The following is a 26,647-nucleotide window of genomic DNA, read 5'->3' on the forward strand; positions in this document are numbered from 1 at the left end:
TTGGGTTCCTTCTTATATTTTTTTCTACAAAATCTCTATTTCATAAAACCGTTGGATTATAGGTTTTATTTTTCATTCATTAATTCTTCATCTCAACAGTTTTTCCATAGTTTTGACATTGAATAATTTCATTTTTCTTTTGGGAACACTGTCATGAATGTCTTAAGGTATTTCTCTGATATCCCAAGTTTAATTAAAATCTGCATCAATAGTCTAGAGAGCTTGTTAGTGAACTCTTAGGACGCTGGTTTCTATACTGGCTAAAAATATACTACCCCGCTAGACATTGTCTAACTTCTACTTTAATACTAAGGTACTGGTTAGAGGTTTCATACAAGTGTTCACATCCTATTTCTTTCTGAATATGGAAATACGTGTTGACTGATTTCCCCTGTTCTGTATTGCTAGTATTTTCACCATTTTTATCTAGCATCAGTACTATTAGTAAGATTTGTTTATTTTTTTATTTAAAGAAAGGAATGAAAGATCCAGTCTCTTTCCTATTACCAGTAGTTTTGCTAGCCACAAAGTTTTCCTTACCATAAAACTCTATAATGTCTATTTTATAATGTCTAACTTATGTCAGTTGTTGTCTGGCCTTTCCCATTTGGTGTGTTGGGGTTCTTTTTTGTTTGTTTTGTTTTGTTTTAAATTGTTTCTTTTTGCTCACAGACTTTCCTAGTGAACCCAGGATTATCTTTTACCAAAAGTCTTCCTCTTTCTTGATTGTGGAATTCGGGCTTTTTTGGCCACATAATAAATTTTTCTTACAGCAGAGTTTCATATTTTTCTGCTTTATTTGCTTTCTTGGACAGACCATTTTCTGATTTTGCTCACATTGGAAATCAGTATAGATTCAGCACAGGTTTATTACTGCTTGTGGCTCTCTTCTGCATGTTCATATTCCATATGACTAGGATGCAGTTGCCAATAACTCACTCGAGTTATTGTCTTGTACACATAACTTTGAAATCTGAAAAATTGAATTGTTTTGGGTGCAGTGTCTTGTATTAAGAAAGCTACAGTTCTAAAAGTTGAAAGGATGTTTTGCTGACTAGTTGTATTCCCTGGGGAATGTCTCACAAGTTAAAATTCCTTGCAGTGGTTTTTCGTTTCATATGTTCAAGGTGCTTGAAATCACTTTTCATGGTCCTTGGTTTGTTGTTTTTTAATGTGCTATCCTTCCTCTCCCTGGAATCTGTTACCTAGCATGGCGATCCATGTGTGTTTAAGGCTGTACAATTCCTGTGTTATTAGTAATTTCAAAGGTGTTATTGCTTGTGTTTGTGCAGTTTGTTCCTGCTCAGATAGCTTTTGCTGTCATCCAGAAAGGAATTAATGATTTTTTTTTTACTAAGGGACTGGCCCATCAAGTTTCAGAAATGCTACTTTATTCCAGGTATCCTTCTTTCCTCATCAACGAGAGTTTGTTATTTCTTTCTTTATCCAGAATCCTGTTGCTGGTGTAGAAATAATTTAAGATACCTTACCCTTATTATCTTTTTCACTTATTTGAGTTTGGATTAGGTCTTCCTTTTTGGATTCCTGAGGCTGCTCAACATATTCAGGATGCTTCAGGTAGTATAAAAAATATAGTTGCTACCTGTGGGATGCAAAATGTGTAACAAATATACAAGATTCTTCCTTGCTGAGATGGTGAAGCCTCAGGTTTCCACAGTCTGCAGCTTTTCAGCTTTGTGCATTCAAGCCAACACTGGTTCAATTATTTAACTCCTGCTTACACGAGAGGAACTTTCTCTAACAAGATCCCATGGTCTTTCCTTTCCTCTTCGGTTCCCTTGAACTCTCTGACCCCACATTTTACTTTGTGATGCCAGCCCATTTGTTTCTGTATGTCTGTACCCAAGAAGACAGTGACCCTGGAGTTCTGTGTTAAGTTGCATCTTGTTTCTTTGCTGGAAGGTGGTAGCACTTTCTCTTTTTGTCCTTTAGTGAATCGTCTGTTCTTAGCTGGATTTTGCAAATTATCGTTGCTTTAAAGGGAAATAGCATGTAGGCTAGAAATAATTTGGAAAAGTCACCCACAAGCAGTAGCTGAATCTCAGCTGTGACTAATGATAGTATTGCTTGGCTATAATTCAGTTAAATCTTAAAAAAATATTTAAGACTTGCCTGATCTGGCAGGGGGGTTGCACTCGATGATCTCTTGAGGACCCTTCCAACCCCTAACACTGATTTCTGTGATTTCTTTAAATTAAAGCCTCATGGTTAATCAACCATGGCCCTTATTAGATTTTTGTTGTTGGTTATCACTGTCATTAAAACTACCATTCTATTTTACTACTCTTTGTTTAGATCCATAGGGTCTTGTTACGCTTTTGTTCAGCACGTTAAAATCTTCTGCTGTCTTTCTCCTTTTGTAATAAATTACAGCCTGTGATCAAGTCACTGTATTCCTCTTTCCAAAGAGCTAAATTAAATTAAGCTGGTTTAGGTGTCTCACACTAAGTCTTGGCTCCATCGTTGGCTCTACCTATCTACTGCTTTTCTTTTTGCTTCATGAATGAGCAGGCTGTGTAGGGTTCAGTTATAAGTCTCTGCATCAGGCCTAGACAGTTCTCTTGAGCCACCAAACTTGTATTGCCATAAAAGGATATGTAGTTCTTTTAATGAGATCTTTTTCTTTAGGTTAAAACAAATAGAATTATGTTTCTTTTCTTATCTGAGTGCACCCCTTATCAATCACACTATGATTTTGCCAAATTAGCATTAGTTTAGCTGGCTTTACAGCAACCTAGATGATCTCAGTTACTTCTCAAACACTTTTTAAGTTATTTACTGGTCTTCTGGAATACATTCAGAGCTCCAAAGTTGTTTGGAAAAGAAACCCCATTGTTTCCATCTGCTTGCCAGATAATTCTTTTAGAATTATTGCTTGTGAGTTTCTAGCTATGCAACATCTAGGATGTTCAATGGGTAGAACTAAACATCTTCCTAAATCTCGTTGTCAATAGGTAATATTTCATTTGTCTACAATCATCCAGCTTTCTTCTTAATATAGAATATAATTATGAGATTCTGCCTGTCTTCTATATTTTTATTGTTTATTTTATCATTTTTATATCAACTAAAGGATATATATCACGTTTAGGATTTTCTTCTAATATTTTGCAGGTAACGTACCCAAAAGCTGCCCAGGTTTACTAGTGCAGTTTCAGAACGTGGATTGAAATTGCTCTGTACATTTCCTTAGCTACAAGATAGGTACCTGTTCAGTCGTCATTTCAGGTACAACAGATAACATTTGTGTGCATGGTTTCTTGTTTCTGTATAGTAGAACACCAAAATACTAGAGAGATGTAGTAACTTGGTCCAACAAACATTTCCGTTTCATGTAGTGTCTGTGTAATGAATGGAAAAAAGAATCAAGAAAGAAATCATGACACCAAAGAACTAGAGTGTATGCCTAGTTTTGCTGCTGAATTAGGTTATGTTTTTGGAATGCCAACATAGCTATAATCTGGGGCCTTTGGCAGCCTCTTTCATTTGTAAAACTGATTAACCACCTTGGGGGCAAGTGCTGCAGATCGTTTGTCTGGAGCTCTTAAGAATGAAGTGTGGGTACACTGAGTCCTTCCTGAGGAGGAGGAGGAAATGCAGAGCAGGGATCTCTGAACTGAGAATGGGAAAGAGTGGGATGAGATGAATGTGTACCTCTGCAGAAAAAAGGGAACCAACCAAGACTGAGAAGGTGTAAGCCTCCTGCTGGGGTGTGCCTAAGGCACCCTCTCAAGCATTGGCCTTCACCTTGTTATCCTTGGACAGCATTTAAGAGATCTGAAGGAAACAGAAAAGCTGTAGGTTTAAATTTGGTGTGCAGATGTTTACATTTCCAGGGGAGAATACTCTTGGCATCTGTAGATGAATAAAGGCTGAGAACCACTACTCTAGACTACTTCAGTAGGCTGTTTAGCTTCCCTTTATGAGACATCTAGGCCTTTTGGGCAGTAAACCCACTCATCAGTCAGGTCCTTCATCTAAAGAAGGGATATTTACTAGTTTTAACAGTAGGATGCAACTGAAGTAGCAAAGTCTGAGATTGGGAGGGTGGTGTGTGTTTAACCATTGGGGTCAGCATATGGGGCTTTGTTACTACGTTAGTTACTGCATATCAAGGTATGAGGCTGGATCGGGGATAGTAATTTAATAGACATGTATTTCTACAGCTTATTCCAGTTCAGAAAGCATCTTCCTGTGAAAACCTCTGTGCCCATGCTAGGACTTTCACTTGCAGAAGTGGTTACTCTAAAGCATATCACACCTCTCATCAAATTACTACCATGCTAACACTCCCTCTGTGGGTGAGGATGCTTCTGGAACCCTGAGCAATGCAGTTCTCCATGAACCTTGGTGTCTTGGCTCTCTAAAGAAAGCAAAACAGACATTAACTTTTCTGTTTTCATACCTCAGGAACTAGTTTCTCCTGTGTTGGAAGATTTTCTGCCATGAGACCACGCAGGTACACAAAACCGCCTCATTTTTTTTCCAACTGCACCAGGGCAGTTAATGAAGTTAAAGATACATTTGTATATTTTTCTGAAGTTTACCGTTTTAGTTTCTAGGCAACTGTCTCTTCCCTGTCTTTTGTATCAGTATTGGCAACAATCCCAAAGGGAGCTTGTCTTTCCATTTAGGTGGTCTAACATTTTGAAATCTCCCTAGCCTTGGCTTGGAAGGTAAGATGGGATCCCCAGGTGGTCTCTCAGTCAAATTGCCGATGTCTAAGAATGACTGTTTCCTAACAGCTCCAAGCAAGATGCATTTGGGGCATTCTTGTACAGTACTGTGACAGGTTATAAGAAGCAGATGTATATTTTTATATTTATTATAGGCACATCCTTGTCCTTAATTAAGAATGTAAGGCAATTTATACAAGAATTTTGAAGTACTTTAAGAAAGTGAGACTTAACAATAATGTTCAGTTAACTGAAGCCAGCTGCTTCGTGTGGGAATGGAAAAGAATATGAAATACATTTTGAATAATTAAAAATATGTCATAAGTAACTTAAATTACTTTAGGAATAGGTCTGGAAAAGACTCCACTCAGCGGATCTCCGAATCAACCAAATAGTGTAACATCAAGACAGTTGATTGTTCAAACAGATGCGGTGCTTTTTGTAACAGCCTCTCAGTCTTGCATTGCAGGCTGCTGCAAGACTTGTTTCTGGTACATCAATATAAATGAAGGCACGGTGCCTTGGAAGATCTTTAGGGGGAAAGAGAAGGAACAAGACTGGTCACTTCTCCTCATGGCCAGAATCTAGCAGCAAGAAGTCCTGAGCAAGGACTTACCTCATTATACACTCTATCAGGAAAAAAAAAAAATTACTCAGGTGAGTGGGCAGGACAAAAGGCAATGAAGCACATTTGCCAAACAAACCCAGTTTGGTTAAGTTAATGCTGACCTCTTGAAACAAGAATCCTGAATATTACAGATTCTAAAGACCAGAAGAAGCAAGATAATTTTGTCTCGGTTCCTTCATGATCGCATGTGACTTCATTCTTTTGACGTAGCACAGTACCATACCGCATCAGGTGCAATCACTACCAAAAGGACAGTCTGGGAAAGGTCCCCTGAGCTCTGTAGCAAGTCAAGGTCAGACCTAGAAGTGACTCGTGATACATGGTGAGGAAAGGTGGCTCAGGCAAAATGGGGAAAAGAGAGCGAGGGTCACATGCTTAACTTAATTTCGTTACTTTCTCGTTTGTTAGATGCATTAAGTTAGTATCACAATCATTTTATGACAAAGATGGTCTGTAACACAGCAACAGCTACTTCTTGCTGTCCAGTTCTCTGGTGATGGTAAACCTTCAAAGTGCCGTAACAAACCAACAGCTCTTCCTCCCCAGAATGCCCATACAGGCTACTGAAAAATTATCTGAAGCCGGGGGAGAACCTTCCGTACCTCCCAAAAGACGACCCCCATTGCTTTTAGAGCGGAGATGAAGGCACAAGGTATTTCCTTCCTCTCCAGCACCTCAAGGGAGCTGCGTGAAGGCCTGGCCTGCCCCCCCCGTCTCTCCGCGGCCGGGCCCGCAGCTGCTCCCGGCAATTAGCAGCAGAGTGGCCCGGGCTCATCCGTCACCCCCGGCGGGGCTATAGTGCCGGCGCTGCCGATGGAGCCGCGGCGGAGCCCTGAGACAGAGCGAGCGAAGCAGCATCCACCAGGCTGCCCCGTCCCCACGGGCGGGAAAGGGCGGTGGATGGGGCCGCCCCGGGTACCCCGCAGAGCCCAAAATGGCGTCGGGATCAGAAGGTGCGGGCAGGGCGGGCGGAAGCGGTGTCGGCGGGCGGGCAGCGCTGTTTCCGGGCGGCGGGAGCCGGCGTCTGCATCCCGGCGGAAGCGCCCGTGTGTGCGGGGCCCAAGATGGCGGCGGGGATGTACCTGGAGCACTACCTGGATAGTAAGAGCCGCCGTGGGCGGGGCCGGGGGCCGCCCGGGCGGGAGGCCGCAGGGGCACGGTCGGACGGACCTCGGGGAGGGGCGGGGCCCCGCGGGAGCCTCGCTCCGGGGCTTAGCGGTTTGGGGGGCCGCGGCCTGCTCTGAGCTTCTCGGGAGACAGCCCTGCCTGCTTGCTCGCGGCCCGGCCCTGAGGGCACCGCCGCCTTCCGGCCCTGTGGCCGGGCGGAGAGGCTCTGCCCGCTGCCCGACCCGCAGGGGTGTCTTGGGGCCGCTTAGAAACGGCGGCGGCGGCCCGCCCGGAGCCACCCCTCCGTTGTGGGCCAGGGTTCGGCTGGGGTTCCTGCGGGAGCCATCACCGCGGCGGGCGGTCCGTCCGTCAGCACATCTGGCGGCGGGAGCTTGGGATGGCCCCGCTGGAAGGAGCTCGGCTGTCGGCGGCCTTCCCAGGGTAAACTGGAAACCAAGCCGAAGACGACTTCTTTGGCTGTAGGGGTGCGGTTTTAATACATTCCCTTCGCTGCCGTTTGACAAGTGCAGTCCTGCTTTGGCGATCCAGGAGGTGCTCCGTAAATGCTCTGTAAATAGGGTTGGGGACGCTGTTTGAGCTCTCTTGGTATCGCCCTGCTTTAAAGTGTTTCTGACTTTGTCAAACTCAGCCCGTTGGGACATAAAACTTCCAATGCGTGTTTTACATCTGTGTTCTTAAAACAGTAGGCTATTCAGAGGAGACTGAGTTTTTTGGTTGGTTGGTTTTGGTTGCTTTTTTTTTTTAAAGGAATTTACAAATGAATTAAGGTTTAGAAGCCTGTTCTTTGGTGAGTGCTCTTTTCATGTTTTCATTCTAATCTGGTGTCAGCACTTGAAATGTGGAAGCAGGGTGAATTCAGAAAGTTCAAGAACCATAATAAACTAAAGTGAAAAGATGTATGTTTTTCTGCTCTTCTCATTCTCTTGTGGACGACTGCAGTTGGCTGAGACTTCTGAGCAAAGGTGGCCAGGAGTTGGGATGACAGTGGACTAGAGAAGAGGGGAAGGAAGCAGGTGGACAAGGAGTAAGTGGGTGGAGAGGATGGATGTTAATTTTCCTTCTGGGAGAGCGCAGGTGCATTTTGGCTAAGTGCTACAGAGTGAAGGTGAAGGAGTGAAAGGCTGGAATTTGCACGTGGTAGGTAGAGATGAGAAAGATGCAGCACTGAATGTGGAGTGGTATGGTAGATGCTAAGTTGGAGAGAAAGGAATCTGTAGATGAGTTTGGTGGTTTAAGAGTGCTCCCTCCAAAGACAAACCCTTCTGAATCTCAACACTATCAGCTAAAATCTATTAACTCCCTGGAATTTTCTCTGTTCCTCTCTAGTGAAAGCTTGCAGAGGAAATTACAAACTCTTACTGTCTTTCTCATCTGTGATGCGTGGTCTTGACATTGAATTAGAGATTCTCATCTTGCTTAAAGTAAATACAAATATGGTGGTGTAGACTGCCATTTTTAAGGTGCCTTCCTTAAAAAAAAAGTAATATGCACAATCTAAAAGTACCTTAAAAAATCTGTCTACAAAGATATTGGGAAGAACAAAGCAATCCTCAGTCTAATGATTTAGCCTTTTTTGCATATTCCTAGACCTTGTAAAGGCCTTTTTCAATTTTGTTTGGTATCCTGTATCACATATGCAGTTTTACTTCCCTTTGCTAGCTAACAAGTCTGTGCTTCATGTAGAGGTTCTTTCAGAAAAGCATATAATATGAGTTTTAATACTTCCAGTTAGAAAGCATCCATATCAGCCTCCAGTATATTCAGTTTAGTGTGCTCATAGGCTTTTCTGTCATGGTTTTGTGATATTTGTCTGTAGTTAATTTTCACAGTTCCAATACTAAGTGCTTACACCTCTAACACCTTATACCTGCTGTGTTAAAGTGTCCTCTTATTTAAAGTTTCTTACCTGTGTAAATTGATCAAAACTTAACCTTCTTTCTGGTAACTTAGCAAAAATAAATTAAAAAAAAAATTGCCTGAGATAACATATTTTTCAGCCTTCTAATGAGCCATATTGTTATTCTCCAGGCCTCCTCTACTCTGTAGCCATCCAAGTTGAACTTCTGGCCCTTTGAAAATGTGTAGGGTCCTTTAGTAGCCAGTTTTCTTCATGGTACTAACTAAAGAAGTCAGGTTATCGTTCTTCTGTTGGGTACGCCCCAAACCTGCTGACCCTTGTGTTTTAGCTAGGAGCTTGTGTTCAGGTAACTATTTACAGTGATATTGATGTGATAGAATCTTTCTGTTTTTTAGAAATGCAGTCTAGAGTCCTTTATCCATCACCTACATTGGTCCTTCCTACAGGTTATTACCCTCCCGAGGACTTGATAGTATCTGTTGGCAGCCAGGCTGCCTCTTGCTGTCTCAGTGGTCTGTCCCACCCATTATTCTTCAATCTGTATCTCACTCCCAAGTGACTTTTCTTGTACTGGATCAAAAACTGCTACCTTGCAGTTTTTCAGGAAAGATTTGCATGAGTGGTGCAGCCACTGCTAATAATTCTCTGTAATGCATTTTAAACTCTTATGTAGCTATTTGAAGTACTTTTATTATATCTTATATTTGTTGGTTTGTTTGGGGGTTCATTTTTCATACTCTGCCTTGTCATGCAAGATAATTTCTGATACTGCATTGAATATTTGATGCAAGTTGTGGTTTAATCATATTATATATAATATATATATTAATATATTAATAAATATTAATTATATTGATTAATATTAATTAATATTAATATATATTAATCATATTTTGATATTGTTTTCACTAATGAAACATACGTTCTTATCAAAAAAGGTCCAGTCAGGCAAGTTTGTTTTAACACTTTATCTGTATTTTCATTAAGTTTCCAAAGCTCCCTAAGAACTGGTGCAAATAAATAGTCAAGAATGTTTTGTCATTTCTTAAAAATATCTAATATTTACATTTACTTCTCGGAATTAAATTATTTCAGTATTAATAGTGCTAATGTAGACACCGTTTTCAATTGAATTGGCTTTTTCCTCCCACAGAGTTTCTCTTTCATATGGTTTACTGGCTGCATCTGCTCAAGGAATGAATGAGGAGTGTGTGATGAAAGAAGACAGTTGTTTGTGGGACCTCTTCAAATTCTTGAAGAAAGGTGTATAATGAATTAAGTGCAGACTCAAGGAAGATAAAATGTGGCCTTGTCTTTGAGGCAGATAATTACCACTGACAAAGTGAGACTGATATTTCTGTTTGTTTTGGGCATCGTGCTTTTTACAGCTTCTCCTTGCATAGATTGTGCTTCCCTCAGACTGTGAGTGAAAACTTGTAGTCACAGGAAAAGGATGCAGGGTGCTCATTGCTGCAGTTGAAGTCTGCTTTGAACAGATAATTCTGAAATACGTTTAGACATTTCAAGAGATGTGTAAGTAATTAGCTGCCCTTCTTGGCTTTGATCTATTTGTCTCAGTAAATTCCTTGACCTTCATTTTGTCAGTGAGGGAAGTGGGCTACTCCACAGCAGCATTGTGAAAAAGCATTCTATAGTCACAGTAATGAACACCTTGAAAAGCTGACTACCAAGGCAATTTTCCAGTTGAGGTCTGGGTAGTGTATGTGTGACTTTGTATTGGGCAAAGAGAATAACATAAAACTTTTAATCACTGTTCAGTCACTGGGAATGAGAAATGCTGGTACAAAAATCTCATGTGGTTAAAATTAGGTAAAATTTAAATGTTAAAATGCACGAGCAGTCTGAGAAAGCTGCGTGTGCAGCCTCAGTTGTTTCAGTTCATAAACTGAGTCCTCTACGTTGGACAGCTAAGATTCTTTTTCAGGAGATTTTTGTGGAATAGCCAAGTTGACAACAATTTTCTTAGTAAAAGATGCATGGCGAGTTCTTAGGTCTGGTATCTCAGTAGCTTTCAAGTTCTTGCTGTAATTTGAAACTAGGTGTAGAACTAGGATTAGATGTACCCTTGCCTTTGCTTTAAGCTTTTAATTGCAAAGCATATCTGTCTGAAATGTGTTATGCCCCTAGCAGATGTTTACACAGCACAAAAATATATGCATTCTTTCTGTGCTGTGTAAAGAGACTGAGGAACTCCTTATCTCGTCTGCTCTGATCACCTACCTTCATCCTACTGAAACCTTCCTTCAATTACCATTCTGAGCCAAAGGGTTCAGGGAAGGGAAAGAAGAATGTTTCTCATTACAGTTCTCTTCTTCTGTTTTTCTTTGTGTATGGCTGTTTCCTCAGTTCTCTTCCGTGGCTGAACTTAAGATTTCCGTTTCTTCAAGTACTGTCCTCTGTCTGGTCTCTAATCCATTTTATGCCTGCTTCTGAGGGGGGAAAAGCAAGATACCACAGTGCTTTCCCTCATGACAAGAAAGTAGTGCAACTTCAGTAGGGGAAAAAAGTATAGGTGCAAAGATTCAGATCTGTGAATGGAGGAAGAAAAGGAAAAGGAATAAAAGTGTTTTGTGATCAGAAGACTGAATGTGCATGAAGTATTGTTAGAGATGTTTGTGTTTTCTCGAAGTTACTGTGCTTGGCTCAGTATTTGTTCTCATAATGGGTGAGAAATACTATAGTGGAGGCTTTGAGGGGGAGAAATGATGGGTGACTAATACAGATTTTCCAGCAGGTGAGGTGCAAACACTGAGTTTTCTTCATGTTTGGAATTTTTGAGGGGATCACAGACCTGCTTTATAGTAGGCATCATTGAAGCAGTTATATTCAGGAAACATCCCAAATAATTTTCTACAAGTGTCTGTTTATATGTCAGTGTGCCATGACTGCAGGAATTATCTTTATAGTGAAGGGAACTTCTGTGTGCAACCACATGTATTTTCTACCATGAGTGCTTCCCTATTTACCCACCTCGTGGGTATCAGTTAATCTTTTATGGCAACAGAACAAAGACATGTACCTCTTCTCAATTGCCTGGTGCCTGAATTTATTATCAAATGACCTCTCTGCTCATCTACCTATGCTCTGCTGCTGAGGATTTCTGCCCCATTGCTTGCATAGCTGAAGTGAATGGAAGGGTCACGTATAGGGGTGTGCTTTCTGAAGCAATCAAGCAGCACCTTCACTGATGGTTACAGCCATCACTGTCCACCTGTTTCCTGCCTGGGCTGATGAGGCTGTTGCTGTATTTGCCTTACTGAAGTGGGAGAACACATTGTTCCAGTTGGGAAATGTGTGCCAGACTGGAAGGAAGTTCAGATTTCTGTATGATTGGTCTGTTACTGAATGTTGTTAAGAAATGGTAACAAAACAATTAAAAAAATGTTTCCATCTTCCCCCACCCCAAACTTCTGAGGAACTGGATTATGCCAACATTTGGTCTAAATTAGATCTAAATGCTTGAGTATCATCAGCAGAGGGATAGTAATCTTGGTGAGCTTGAGAGGCAGAAGGATGTCACTGGGCTGTCTAGTCAGATGGCTGCTTGATATTCATTCCATTGGCCTGGAGGCCACCAGTCAGGACCTGTGCCAGGAGCAGATACTAGGAGATATCTGCCTCAGTGAAGACGATGATGGAAACATTAGACTTAGATGAGGAGTTGTGAGCTGGTAAGTTAAGGTGGTACTGTGTAGTAATTTTCTTTTGTGTTTTTTCCCCTTTTTTATACTGATTAGGGTTGAATCAAGTTTCCTTTGCTCATCTGATGTGTTCATGTCAGTAGGCATGTAGAGTTGCACCAGTTCAGGGCTTGTCAGTACTGGAAAACTTCTGGTCACAGCATACACCCTTTGAAAGGCATTGTCTTTTTCCTCCAGCTGACATGGGAATGTTCTTTCATTCTGGGATAATATTAGCTAACACAGGAAAATAGGATTATTATTTCAGAATAGCTACATCTCCCTGGATTTTCTTCTGTATAACTTCATCAAATGAGGGTATGATGTGTATTGCTGTCTTAATACTCTCAGAGGACATGGGTGTGATGTCAGGACTGGCTCAAGCTGGCTGTTGTTTCCTTCCCAGTCCTGACTGTGTTCCAGGTTCCCCAGCAGTTCTATCTCTCACTTCACCTGCCATCATTACTCTTATCCCTTCCCCAGTGTAGCATGCAACCATACCTCCCTGTTCTTACCTCTAGAGTTTGTCACATCATACTTCCAATATGTAAATATCTTAATAAACTGGTTTTATATCCAATGTAATTTTAGTCAAGTGAAAGATGCCCTTCGTCTTACAGAGACGTTGGATTAATTGCATCACAAGCACAAATGGTCTGTGGAAAATTACAAGAGATCCATGCCGAGAAGGGGATTTGGTGATTCATAGGGATAATTTGTTTCTGTGTGGAAGCTATAGGCACAGCCCACACTATGCTAATACATTTATTATTTTTAATGGCCAGTTTATTTAGGATTCATTTTGACTGATGTTTTTATCATAGCTGATACAAGGTAGCTTAACAAGACAAAGCATACTGCATTTTCTCTGCATTTCTTCACTTAAGTCAACAGCAAATCTGATGTGACTGTTTTGGCAAACAGCCCTGTGATCTCCTTGGTGGTGGTCCCTGCCTTTGGAGATCTTTGATGGGCTGGAAATGCCTGTAGCTGTGTGACATGCCAGCCTTCCAAACCCTCCAAGATTCTAAAATCAAGATTGACTTTTAACATAAAAATAAAGATCACTTTTCTGAGACTTAACAACATTGCCTGCTATCTTAACTGTGGATGCTGTAGCATTGAACTAAGGTAATAAGAAAAAGGCAAAAAGAGTCCTCCCTCCCTAAGAAAGTGTTCCACTCTTTAGTGAAGCAGTAGGTTTCTGTGGCTGTTGTTGCTGACTGATAAATGCTTCTTTGGACAGCCCCCAGAGTAGATGCACCTGAGTGGACAAGTGTGCAGTGGGGTGTCCCAGAACTTAGAGCACAGGATATGGCCACAGAATTCCTGGGTGCCTGTGGATAAGTCATTCTACCATGCACCCGAGTACTCTGTTTGGAAAAATATAAGTACTATTACTCCTTGCAGACCTTGTCAGGATGATGTTACAAGTTAGGATGTGCATATTGCAGCAGGGCTGAGCCATATATGAATAGAGAGGAAGGTATATATTGTTCTCATGCATCAATTTCAATGAACTGCATAGGAAGATAAATAATTAGCTGAGAACACAGAAAAGAGTAGAAGCAGCAGTTTAAAAGGGTTATATCCTTTAAAAGGAGAGATAGAGGGATATACAAGACTTCCTTCCCCCTAATGAAGAAGCAAAGAAGATCTTGAAGTTTGCTGTAAGCCAATTGTCCTGCAGTATACCTCAAAAGCTGCAACATATTGAGAACCAAGCAGGATGTTTTAAATCATCTTCAGCAATGTGGTGTTGAAAGTGTTTGCTGAAATCTGTACTGTTCAATAAAGCAACTGTGGTTATGTTTCAAAATGTATTTTTCCATTATTTTTTTTTTTTTTTGATGAATTTAAACCTGCATCTGAACATGTCGGTGGACAGATATCTCAGGAAAGTCACTGTCTATTTGTGTGGTGCTTGCTCCAATGGATCTCTTTTTAGGACTTTGGACATTGTCACAGTACAAACCCGTTTGGGACAGTGAAAAGATGAACTACAGAGGAATGGAACCTAGTGAGAGACACCAGGTTTTGTAGGCTTGCTCTGTGTGTGCATATGTCAGAGTTAAGTATCTGAAGTTTAAGTATCAGTTGTCTACACTGGACACTCCACATGTTTCTGAAAAGAAATAAATTAGTAGAAGGAAAAGAAGGTGGTGATGGATTCTGACCTGGGGAGCAAGAGTTCATGGTTCTTAAAGGGACAAGACAGCATGGTTATGGGTGCCTGCAGGAGAGCAAATGGGGGAAGGAATGACAAAGAAAGAGGGCAATAGAAGGTGAAAGAAGAATGGAGGTGATGAAGGGGTAAGAATTGGGGAAAGACAAAGGTAGATAAATGTTTGACTTGAGACACCTGCTCTGATGCTGTACATGATGATCTGTGTACTGCAGCAGGAATGAGTGGGGCTGCACGTGGCTCTGTGTGGACCTGTGCAAAAGAATTCAGTTGCAGTCATGGCAGCTCATGCTTTTGGCCGACCTGCTGCCCTTATTAGCACTTCCTTCGTTGTACATCTTCACCATCCTCCTTTTCCTCTCTTGCTGCCATGCCATTTGTGTTGAAAGATATCCTCACTTCTCTTAATTTTTCTGTCAACTTGTTATCTGTCTGGGACAGAGTGACTACCTTTCACTTCCTCCCAGTGATCAAGGATGCCTGTAGGGTGTTTTTTTCTTTACTGTGATCCATTTTGGAATCTGAGAATTATTTGGATATTTTATAATACACAGTATTTAGTTATGAAAAGTTTAGGTGCATCTTGCAATAAGAAAAGAGAGCAAATTAACTGTAAAAGAAAAGGGAGAAATTTGGGAGGAAATGAAATTATATAAACTACATGAATGTTTTCAGAAAGACTGAGGGGAATGTGTGTTCAATGAGTAGGAATGAGGAAATGGAAACTTAAACTTTTTTCTGTGGAACTCTTAGGGTGATGTCTGACAACCAGCACAGTGCAGACAAAGAAATTACAGCAAGTGTTGTGACCACTATGGTAGTTTGTGATGAAGAGCATCATTTTTTTCCTAAGGATACACAAGAACTTTTTAGTTAGTCTGCAGACTACAGAAAACTTGCCCATCGTGAGATTAAACTGTACACCATACAAATAGTTTGTAGCTCAGTTAAAAATTGCTTAGGTGCAGCTTTATCTTGTTACACTTTTTGTTCTTGCCAGGCTCTCCATATGATAATTTGTAGTGCTTTTCTTAGCTTCTTTTTACTTTCAGTTGAATAGATAAAGCATCTCTGTAGCAGTTCAGATTATAAAGTCACTGCACTGTCAATTGTTTCATCTTCTCCCAGTTTATTGACATAGTGATTACAGAACATTGGTCTAATAATAGATTTGCAGAATGAAAGTTTTTGCTGGAATTTTAGGAAATTATTTTGCCAGTTTTAGCAGGGAAGGAATTCAAATGACAGAGTTTTGGCTCTTTGGTCACCATGGAAACCTGCGCAGCTAACGAGCAGCTGGAAGTTCATGGCTCCTATGTGCCTGAGTGGTAAATGATCCTCCAGTTGTGTCTGTGCTGAGTGTCTGCCTGGCCAGAGCCAGGGCTGGACCAAAGCCTCTTTGCACTGCTGAGAGCTGCTGGGAGCAGAGAGCTCTGCAGAGGCAGGGGCAGGTAATGAGGCTGAGGTGACCTTTGCCTGGCCGAGTGCTGGCTGTGAGAGAAGGCGGCCCTGGGAAGAAAAGTCTGAAGAGCGTGTGCTTGTGGTAGTGGTGGCAGGTTTTTAGAGTAAGAAAAAAGTGTGAAAAACTAGAGCACAGTCTCTTTCATGTCCTGTACCAGAAACAAACTCCTGCCTGTTTCCCCTGCCGCAAGAACATTGCTGCAGAATGTGGCCATAACCCCATGTGGGGTTGTTCTGCCTGGAGAATAGCATCCTACTGGTTTTTGTACTAGCTCAGTTGCTTGCTCTGTCTAAAAGGCTCCTAGCCCTGCTGAGGGAAAACTGATTGTAATCAGAAGAACTTGTGCTTTTCCAGACTTTCATTTTTATAATTGAAAAAGAGATTCGATTATTTGCAGATCTTTTAATTACAAATCCCAGAATTTGGAAGTTGTGATCTTCCAGGATTAATAAACTCAGTTTAAATTAACAAACTCGGAGTGCAGTGCAAAAACAGATACTGTTTTCCTCTGTCTTCTGCAGGGGGTGCTTTGGAGAGGAATGAAAACTAGCATGCTACAGTGTGGGTAATGTTTCCTTTGCTCTACTGAAAGGTTTGGAGTTGTCGAGGCCGGGAACTGCAGGAAGGAAAAAGGCATAGTCTTGAGATTCCCAAGCTGGATTTCATCCCTGTCATAAGTTCCTTTAGTAAGCAATGATAGTTGTAAGCAGTGTGTCCCCATTTTCTTTTGAGATGAGCTGTAGTTTGAAGTCTGTCATGCTGGACAAATGCAGACGTATCAAGTTTAGAAATGTGCAGGTAGCCTTAATTTTGCTGCTTACTAATTTTTTGAGAATTCAGTTTTGCACTGTTAACTGTCCTTGAATGCAGGGGGGCAATGTGTATGTCCTGTGTGATTATTTATCTAGGTACTTAAGGACACCTACTATCCAAGCATATCTCATATATTTAATTAGAAACGGCAACATCTATTGAAGCAATAGCTTCATTATTTATTAGGATGCTGTATGTAACTTACTATATTCTGTTTGTGAAAAGATGAACTAAAGGAACAGCATCTGGGCACAGTGAGGCCCATAATTGTTTTTGCCTCTTACAGGAATTAATTTCATGGCCTATATGTGGTACTTGTTAAAACCCACATCTTGCATACAGACCTTCTCTGCCAGCAGGTTGCTTTTCATGGAAATGTGTCCAGTTCTGGACCCCTCAGTTTAGGAAGGATATCGAGGTCCTGGAGCAGGTCCAAAGGAGGGCAACCAGGCTGGTGAAGGGACTCGAGCACAGACCCTATGAGGAGAGGCTGAGGGAGCTGGGGCTGTTCAGCCTGGAGAAGAGGAGGCTCAGGGGAGACCTCATCACTCTCTACAACTCCCTGAAAGGAGGGTGTAGCCAGGGGGGGGGTTGGTCTCTTTTCCCAGGCAACTCTCAGCAAGACAAGAGGGCATGGTCTCAAGTTGTGCCAGGGGAGGTTTAGGTTGGATATTAGAAAGAATTTCTTTACCGAGAGGGTGATCAGGCATTGGAATGGGCTGCCCAGGGAAGGAGTGGATTCTCCATGTCTGGAGATATTTAAAAAGAGACTGGATGTGGCACTCAGTGCCATGGTCTGCTAACTGCAGCGGTAGTGGACCAAGGGTTGGACTTCATCTCTGAGGTCCCTTCCAACCCAGCCAATTCTATGATTCTATGAAATGTCTCTACTGTAGAGATGATTTTTTTTTATTAGATATTGAAGGTGGCAACAGTCAAGCTTGGACTTCAGGTTAATGCAGTGACAGTAGATCTCAGTTTGATTAGACAGGCATGGAAAAATGAAAATTAATTTTATCAGCTTTGTCAGTTGAGCATCTGGTGATGCCTAGGGGATGAGTAGCAAAATGCATTGAAAATTAGTTGACTATCAACTTCATATTGCTCATTCAGAGCCCTACAAATGTTTATTATTCACGGTATGTAGCATCCTTCCTGGTGTTGGACAGACCACACTGAGCTTACCGTGCAGAAGGCAGAAGAGGGAGCACATGGACAGACGGTTAGGACTGCTGTTCCCTGCTCCCCATCCTCTCTCAGACTTGTGCTTTGACTCTGAACAGTGTCTCCTGTACCCTGTATGTAAAATGGATGCACTAAAATGGATTCGCTTTTCAGTGAATTAGCATTTGATCAACTCTGAAGTTTGACATCCTTGCGTAGAATTAACTAAATGGCATTATTTACTAGCTGTTGGATTTTTTTTTTCATTGCTGATTAGAGTTCTTGGATGGATACATTGTACCATATTTACTGACTGCATTACGGATTTTGGTTTTCTGCTTTCTTAATGTAGATCTTTCTATATGGCAGCAGTTTTCTCTTAACTACTGTGTAGTATAGAACTATGCTCCTGGATTTAAAATACCATGTTTTTGTAGTCTGTCATCTTTGGAGTTGGCAACAAATGGACACATGCTAATGTGGCACAGGAGAACGCACTGGGAACCACAGTAGTGGTGTATATGTTGTTACTGGTGTGCTTTGTTCCTGCCTTGCCATCCTGGTCAGGAACCTGACTTACCTGTGTATCTTCCTTTCCCTGCAGGTATTGAGAACCTGCCATTTGAGCTGCAGAGAAACTTCCAGCTCATGCGAGATCTGGATCAGAGGACAGAAGGTGAGGATTAGAGATGGTTTTGTTGGTGGGACAGGAAGTATGCAGCTTGACCAGCTTTTTCTTTCCTTTACCTTTACCATGGGGATCTCGGGGTTGGGGAGGAAGGCTACAGCTGCTCTGCTTCTCCCATCCCTCTTAATGCAGGGTACTGTAGTTTGTGTGTATGTACCTATATTTATGTGCTTAATGGCTAAATTTGTTTCAGACCTCAAGTCGGAAATAGATAAGTTGGCCACGGAGTATATCAGCAATGCAAGGACTTTGTCTTCGGAGGAAAAACTGGGGCTTCTCAAGCAAATCCAGGAGGCCTATGGGAAATGCAAGGAGTTTGGGGACGACAAGGTTCAGCTGGCAATGCAGACCTACGAGATGGTATGAAGGGAAGTGTTTTATGTTTACTGTAGGCTGTACTGAAGCCCCCAGTTCTGGAAGGCCCCGATCTCTCTTTTTAGGCCCTCCTCACTCTTGCTTCTGAGCTCATAGTGCAAGCCCCGTGCCCTCTTCTCTTTGTCCTCTTGGACTCTATTCTGGGGTGACGCCTGGTCACTGCCTTTTTTGCAGGTTGATAAGCACATCCGGCGGCTGGACACAGACCTCGCTCGCTTTGAAGCAGACCTGAAGGAGAAGCAGATAGAGTCGAGTGACTATGACAGTTCTTCCAGCAAGGGCAAGAAGAGTGAGTACCACCACTGGGCTGCAGATTGATACAGGAGGCAGCCAAGTGACTATGGAAGTGGTGGGGATGAAGGCAGGCACTGGAGTGGTACAGATCAAAGACTGTTACGCTGGAATCTGAAGGACAGGTAAAAAGATGTGTGAGCATATTCAAGGCCTCTAGATAAAATTAAAATGGGGTGCATGGCTCAAAGCCAATATACATTCCAAAGTATCTTAGTCCTGGAGACGTGGTTACAATCAGGTGTCTATTCCGAAGGGCTGGCAGGAGCAACACCTTTTTCTCTTCTTTACCAGAGGGCCGAGCCCAAAAAGAAAAGAAAGCTGCCCGTGCTCGCTCTAAAGGGAAGAACTCTGATGAGGAGGCACCAAAAACTGCCCAGAAGAAATTGAAGCTTGTCCGCACGTAAGTGTTTAAGACATTTTTGGGATGGAGGCACAGCACTACGAATCAGAAAAGGGGAAGCCTAGCCAGAATTCCCTGCAAAGGATCTGATCCCCACTCTTTATTCCCGTCCTGCAGTAGCACAGAGTATGGGATGCCTTCAGTTACCTTTGGAAATGTGCACCCTTCAGATGTATTGGATATGCCAGTGGACCCCAATGAGCCTACTTACTGCCTCTGCCACCAGGTCTCCTATGGGGAGATGATTGGCTGCGACAATCCTGATGTAAGAGCCTGCACTTGGTGTAAATGGGGGAGAAGGGACTGGGGAGTCTTGCATGGAGAGTCGTGTCCTGCTTGGGTGGGGTCTGATACAGCAAGCAGTGAGAAGAAGAGGGCTTATCTCGGGTATTTGGAAGGACAGAGGGGTGAATTGCCATGACTTGTTAAGTGCCTCTTTCTTTTTTCGGGGTTGTCTGTAAAATGGCAGGTTGTTTTCTTGCCGCCACGCTTAGCAAGGGAGAGGGGAGTTTTCCTTGCTAGTTATATATAGGTTGTGTGTGAGTCTTCATTCCCTGATCACTGCTAGGTGGTTAGGAGTTTGTGGTCAAATGCTGGGAAACTCCTGTAGCCCAGAAGCAATGATTTCAAAAGAAGACTACTCTGTAACTGATTGCTTTCCATCCCAACAGTGTTCCATTGAATGGTTTCATTTTGCCTGTGTGGGTCTGACAACAAAACCAAGGGGAAAGTGGTGAGTAAAAAAGCAACTTGGAGGGCCTGCTGGTCTTTGGAAAGGGGAGGTCCTGGGTGTCAGAGCGGAGGGTACAGTATATACACGTTTAGAAGACCTCTTAGAAAGAAAAATTTGAACTAAGGGGACTGCATGATTGAGGTTCATGTCATGCCCTAAATGTTGGCTTTTTATTTTGCTTTCTACCAGGTTCTGCCCTCGTTGTTCCCAGGAGAGGAAGAAGAAGTAAAATCACATGAGCCCTCAGTACTGCTACAGGAGCTCTCTTCCCCCTGCCAGGGCCTCGTCCCAGCTCCCCCAGCCCTTGGGGCCTTGGCTGGGGGGGCAGTCTTGCCCTGTTTGTGGTTTGGGCCATCCCTGGAATGGTGTGTACCCTCACAGCAGTTCCTGTGTGTTCTGTATCCCTGGTTGCTTCCGAATCCCTAAGGGAGGCCCTCTCTGTACTGTTCCAAACAGGTCTCTGAACCTCAAAGGGAATGAATGAGGGCACCAGGGTAGCCACCAGATTCCCAGGGATTCAGGTAGCTCCTGATTTTCCTTGGCTTTCCTTCAGCCTCCTCAGAGTTCATTGCCTACTCTCTGCTTAGAGAACAAGGCTGTGGGATGGGGGAAGGAAAGGAGGTAAGTCTTCAGCATTTTAGGTCTTTGATTTTCCTGGATCTTTTTTCAGGAGAGAGGGAGTAACCAGGCCTCCTCTTAATCTAGTGGGCTGGTTGAGAGACTGAAAATCTAAGGTACTCCCTGTCTTTAACCATTCCACTACTGGCATTGAGCAGCTTCTTTTGTTGGGGAGAGAAGGAGGAGGGAGTGTTTAGAGCTAGTTTTGTCTCTCTTATTCCTGGGGTAAACCTGCTGGTCTGGGAAGCATATTGTGTGAAGGAGGAAGAATTTCTGACCACATGGGGAGAAATGGCTTGATGTAGCCTGTCTTCCTGCTCCAAAATTCTGCCTTCCTTTTGTGCGGTAGTGCTTCTCCATTATGTTGATGATGGGAAGTTTGGGGACTCAGATCCCATGTGTATAATAAAGAATTAAATAAAGTTCATTGAGACAAATGCTCTGTTTGCCTTACTGTCATCTCCAAAGTAACCTGTGACCAATCAGTCACTTCAGTTATTCTTTCTTTCTTGGCTCTGCTTTTATTCTAAATTATGAATGTGGTACAGCTTTTTCATGTCACAATCCTGAACAATGTTAATAAGTGACATTGGGCTTAAGTCAGCTTGAAAATGTACCTATTTTACTTTGCAAAAGGTTACTGAGCTTTCTGGTGGCTATGAAAAATACCTGCCCCTTCAGTCATGCCCTCACAAGAGGGTGGACATCTATTTACATTTTTGTAGCATTATTTACTTCATCCGTTGTCCTCTCTCAGAGGAGGAGAGATGGATGTTACACAAGGCCAACCATCCCTGTGGCTGTTGGGAAGCACAGCTGAGAAAATAAGCAATCAGGGCAAGCCAGGGTCTTCCAGAAATGTGTGTAGGTTTTTCAGTTATCGGATAACTTGCTTGCCAGCGGGTCACCTTGGGTCACCTTGTTGCCAGAAACTCCAGGTGTTGTTACAAAGTTAATGTTACATCCTAAAACAGTTACTGCAGATGTGTCTCTCTTTGTAGTGTGCAGGTAACTGGGAAGAGATGATCTGTACTGCAACTCCCCTATATCAATTCCATTGACATGGCCTGGAGATCAATGACCTGTAATCTCTTCTTTCTGCCTGTTCTTTGCTATGCAGAAGGGTTTAAGCTTTTCACCTTAAATACTAAATGTTTTCCTCACATAGATAACTCGCATGGGGATCAATGGGGCATTTTTGTTGCTCTAGTCAAAAAGCCAAAGCTCTTGTAGAGGTTCATTTTTAAAAACATTCAGAGGACTGTGTAGGTGAAAAGCCATGTTGCTCTCACCTTGTAATGGTAGAGGGACCATCAAAGCCATCAGCTCAGAAGCTGGTGTTAAGTCTTCTGTTGGGGTTTGAACAGAAATCATTGAGTGCTTCAGCACCACGTGCTTGGAGAAGAAGTGCTTGGCTTCACATCTTGTACAGAAAAATAGAGATAAAAGTTCTTACCCAGCCTATGGCTCATATGGTTTGTGGTGCCACGGCCACAGTATGTACTGCCATTCCCAGGTTGTCTTAGACCATTTTCCTGGGGCTTCCCGTATGAATGCAGGAAGTAAATCCTTGAAGATGTTGATTGTGTGTCTGATACGGTCTTTCTAACAGGAGATGTTGTGCCATCATTCACTGGGGGAGAAGGCTGTGACAGGAGAACAAATTTCTTCAGGTGAGCCTACTCACATGCCAGCTGGGTGCTTGTCTAGCAGCATAAAAGGAGGATGTGGTCTGAACTTGAAAATGGGCTTTGGGCGGGGTGAAATGGTGACACAAGAATGCAAACACTCCTTTAAGTGTTTGGATGGGAGAGGACAGTGGGTTGTAGTGGCCACCATTACTGGCAAGGTCTCCGGGAACTGTGAGCTCGAGAGGTGTTTGAAGTGGTGGCTGGAATGAAGCCATTGCTGATGGAGGAAAAGCCATTTATAAATGCACATGGTGTAATGTGTAGCAGTGGGAGTGGGCAGGGGTGTGTTGCACGCCAAACCAGGAAACAAGACAGCCCATTGTTGAGGTGCTGCTTACTGCAGGAGGGGTAACTCTGTTGAGGGTAGCTCTGACTAGGGAAACAAAAGTCTCAGGTCTTCTGCAGTCAGTGAAGAATGCTGAGAGGGGGAGGTAGACCAGAATGCTCCTGTTTCCAGGCTAAGACTTGGCCACAGGTTTACTGATGTGCTTCTTGGGACGCTTGAGAATGTTCCAATGAACATTCTGATAATGGAAAACACATAAGAAATGCCTAGCTGGCTTCTGATTCAGTGCCAGAAAACACAGAGGAGTGCTAGGGGGGAAGCTTCACTTACCCACTGTTCTGCCATTGCATCCTGCTTCTGTCCGGTGAAGGGGTGCTTCAACCAGCAGAAGTATCCAGGATGGACACTGGCTGCAGAAAAGGGACTTACAGGAAGAAGTCAGCTTAGACAAGAAGTACTGGGGAAAAAAAACTCAAGGATAGCTTACAGCTTACCAAGTATAGATGAAAATGAAGTTAAAAACTCTTGAAGCTTTCAAGAGAGGGAATCGGTGTAGTAACTGTGCAACATTTAATCACTAGTAATAAATAAATAAAATAAGTAAATAAACCAGTAATAAAAGAACCAGTATAGGCTAGAAATGGCAAAGTACAAAAATTGAAGCCAGGAGGAACAAAGCCTACAAGCAACAAGGCTAGAAACATAAGCAGCTTTTTTTAAATGCCTTTTGTTTTTGATATAATTGAACATGGCACATGTCCATTACTAACTGCAGATAGCAGAATTGTTTGTAATGAGAGGAGGGGGAAGTGTTCTGTAAATATTTATTCTGTATTGGTGCTGGTGTAGAATGGGGATGATGTACTTCCTAGACAAACAGTAAGGAAGATTTTAATAAGCTTCTATTGGGATGAAGGCTTTTTTGATCAGCAGTCTTTGGAGGATGATGTTTGTCATCCTGTGATAGCCACCCGAAGGCATCTGTGGTCTGCTCCCTGTCAGGCTCTGGGCAGTCTACAAGGCTGGAAAAGAGCCAGCTCTGTGCTGTTTGTAACAACGTCAAGGTGGCTGCTGTAGCAGTCCAGATGTGAAATATTGAAACACCAGAGAAGGAAACGGCTTCTAAAACAAGCAAGAAATCCAGGTCAACAAAATGGAAATAACAAAAAAGGCCAGTCAAAAATTACTTAATTTTTTTTTTTAATTGTCACTGCTAATAGTTAAGTGTATCATTGCAGTGGTAATAGGATCTGAAAAGTTTTCTTCTAGAATTGAAATGCTAAAAGAAGGGATACACTAAGTTAAAGCAATCATGAACTCCTTTAGAGAACTGGCTAGCTTGCAGATTTCCTGGAGCAGCTGTGAGTGCAACATAAACACTTTCTAAAATGGAGCTGGCGAAATTGCCCTTTTAGAGTGATTGGAAATAACCTAGCTGATGAGTAGAGTCTTCAGGAAGCTGGAGCCATACAGCAGACTTGCCAGCCTTTTTAAGCCCACTTGTCAATAATAATTGGTCATGCACACAAGTGACTGAATTATCTTGTCCAGCTGTGATTGCCCCATCTGTGGGCACTATTCATTCCTAGGTATCTGGGCAAAGTGTGTTGATGAGACAGTTCAGCAAAGTATTCCCCTTCCCAGCGAGCAGATGGGCTCAGCAAGCTCCTGCCCCCTGAGCTTTGTTGCTGCCATGTCCAATGTGTGATGTGCACAGAAACCATCCCAGCCACTACCATCACCTGGCACCATTGGGACAACCCTCTTAGCTGTTACAAAGATAGCAAGTGATTAAACTAGCCCCAGAGCTCATCACCCTTTCATTAAGCACTCTTAATTACTTACCTAACTGTACATTCAGAGGTGTGTGGTAGACAGTCTCTGGCTGGCTGTGGTTGTGTAAGTCTTCTGGACTTAAGAAGACCATTTGAAGCTCAATTGCAGTGTGTTTCAGTGGTACTCAAGACTACCAGGGATCAGTTTTTACAAGATGACTGCATATATATGTTAAGAGTTTGAAACACTGTTTGGAGGGTACCTCCAGGGGTGGTTTGGTCCAGCTTCCCTTTCAAAGCAGGGCTGCTGTTGGTTCTAAATCAGGTGAGATATATACTGGGTATTATGACATCCTCTAGTAATGCAAGCTAGGATAAGAAGGACCAGTTGCATGGCTACAGGTGAAAGGTGATGTTTCTGAAGATCTTAAGACTCAATTTAAACATTGGCAAAATTAGTTCAGAGACCCCAAGTTGGCAGTGAATATTCCCAAGAGATAGGTGTCTGAAAATAGGACCCAAGTCGTCTTGATGTTTCTCATTGCAGATACGCAGATGTAAGTTTTTGGTGAAATGATAGTTACAGACTTCTGCAGGATTGTTCCACTCTGACATCCACAGAGAAACAGGAGGCACTTCCTCCAAGTCCCGAAAGGAGGGGTTATCTGGTCATTAACTTGGCTAAGTAAAGATCCACCCAAAGCATAGCAGGATGAGGTGACTGAGCCCAGACCATGATGCAACCAGAGATTGCATGATTGTCCAGAGAAGGGCAATGAAGCTCATGAAGGGCCTGGAGCACAAGTCCTGTGAGGAGCAGCTGAGGGAGCTGGGGGGTGTTCAGTCTGGAGGAGGCTGAGAGGAGACCTCATCACTCTCTTCAGCCACCTCAAGACAGGGTGGAGCAAGGAGGGAAACAGCCTCTGCTCCTTAGTGAACTGTGATAGGACCAGAGGGAATGGATGGAAGTAATGCCAGGGGAGGTTTAGGCTGGATGTTAGGACATTTTTTTTCACTGAGAGGATTGTCAAGCATTGGAACGTCCTGCCCAGGACAGTGGTGGAGTCACCATCCCTGGAGGCATTTAAAAGGCATTTGGACCTGGTCCTTAAGGACATGGTTATTAGTTAGATTATGGTGTTGGCCAAAGGTGGGACTGGATGATCTTGGAGATCTCTTCCAACCTGAACATTCTGTGAACCACAGTGAACAATCTTGGGTAAACTGACAGCAGGAATGCTGATGTTTCACAGCTCCTGCTGCAGGTCGAGGGACACCAATCACGAACCAAGCACTCATCAGTAGATGGTTTTAACCTACCATGACTATCCAAACTTCTGAGCAAGCTTAGACCTAGGGTTCTGCACAAAGGTCTAAAATATGACTGGTCTGACAGTTTAAAAGCTGTCATGCTTTCTATACTTGACCATGTCTCTGTTTTTTCCCTGCCACTTGAACCAAGAGGGCAAACTGTGGAGATGTTGACAAACTGAGCAGCAGCACCTGTGGAGCATGCAATTCCTGACTGCTCTAAATCAGCAGCAGCAGGGAAGGAAGACTGCAACTTTCTAAGAGTTACTTGAAGGAAACAAAATGTCCTGGTTTTCTTTCCAGAGACAACTGAAGGAAGTTACTCTGCTGCCTAGTAGTTACAGTATCAGAAGAAATGTAGCTGTTTTTATCAAATAAAATTCAGTTCATTTATAAATAAAGTCAATCATCTTGATTAATTTATGCTAAATTATGTTTATTCTTCTGAATACATAAAAGCAATAGAGGCGTTCATTATAAAGACATTTTTGCCCAGTCTTAAAGAGAGACAAACAAAGCTCTTAAAGTCAAAAAATGTTCGGCAAGTTGCCTGCTTCAGTCTGTTTTTGTAGATGTAAAATTCAATTTCAGTGTCCTGGATCACTGCTATTGAAGCTGGAAACCTGCCTGGGAAGACAAATGGATGGATTTCCCCCCCCCCCCCCATAGAAAACAAGCAACAAAAAAAGTGCGAGACCATGAGATTTCCTTGTTCTGAAAGTCGTCAGCAAAAAAACATTAATTACCACAGAAAGATTTAGGTGGGAAAAGATCTTTCTGGAGCTTTGTAGTCCAAGCCCCAACTTTGTGGTTGGATCAGGTTGTTCTTTCACTAAAGAA

At 42.7% G+C, this 26,647-nt stretch overlaps 1 protein-coding gene across 2 annotated transcripts; it reads left to right on the top strand.

Annotated features, from left to right (window-relative positions):
• The first annotated feature begins 6,198 nt into the window (after positions 1-6,198).
• ING4 (inhibitor of growth family member 4) lies at positions 6,199-21,181 on the top strand. 2 transcript variants are annotated; one of them, XM_030468777.1, is made up of 8 exons: positions 6,199-6,278; positions 18,241-18,312; positions 18,518-18,684; positions 18,874-18,988; positions 19,285-19,393; positions 19,511-19,658; positions 20,065-20,126; positions 20,316-21,181. In XM_030468777.1, exons 1-8 carry the CDS (start codon positions 6,260-6,262, stop codon positions 20,353-20,355), a joined length of 732 nt encoding a protein of 243 aa, XP_030324637.1. In that variant the 5' UTR covers positions 6,199-6,259; the 3' UTR covers positions 20,356-21,181. The 2 variants fall into 2 exon arrangements, with proteins under 2 accessions (XP_030324637.1, XP_030324632.1); XM_030468772.1 differs by lacking the exon at positions 6,199-6,278 and adding an exon at positions 6,348-6,426.
• The last annotated feature ends 5,466 nt before the right edge of the window (positions 21,182-26,647 follow it).

This window comes from Calypte anna, chromosome 1, assembly GCF_003957555.1.
Source record: "Calypte anna isolate BGI_N300 chromosome 1, bCalAnn1_v1.p, whole genome shotgun sequence".
NCBI lineage: Eukaryota > Metazoa > Chordata > Aves > Apodiformes > Trochilidae > Calypte > Calypte anna.

Excerpts from the sequence above, each read along its gene's own strand:
- ING4 (XM_030468772.1), top strand. The coding sequence starts at position 6,390 with ATGGCGGCGGGGATGTACCTGGAGCACTACCTGGATA. Across the intron at positions 6,427-18,240 it reads CCTGGAGCACTACCTGGATA|GTATTGAGAACCTGCCATTT; the intron begins GTAAGAGCCGCC and ends CTTTCCCTGCAG. Across the intron at positions 18,989-19,284 it reads TTCCAGCAAGGGCAAGAAGA|AGGGCCGAGCCCAAAAAGAA; the intron begins GTGAGTACCACC and ends CTTCTTTACCAG.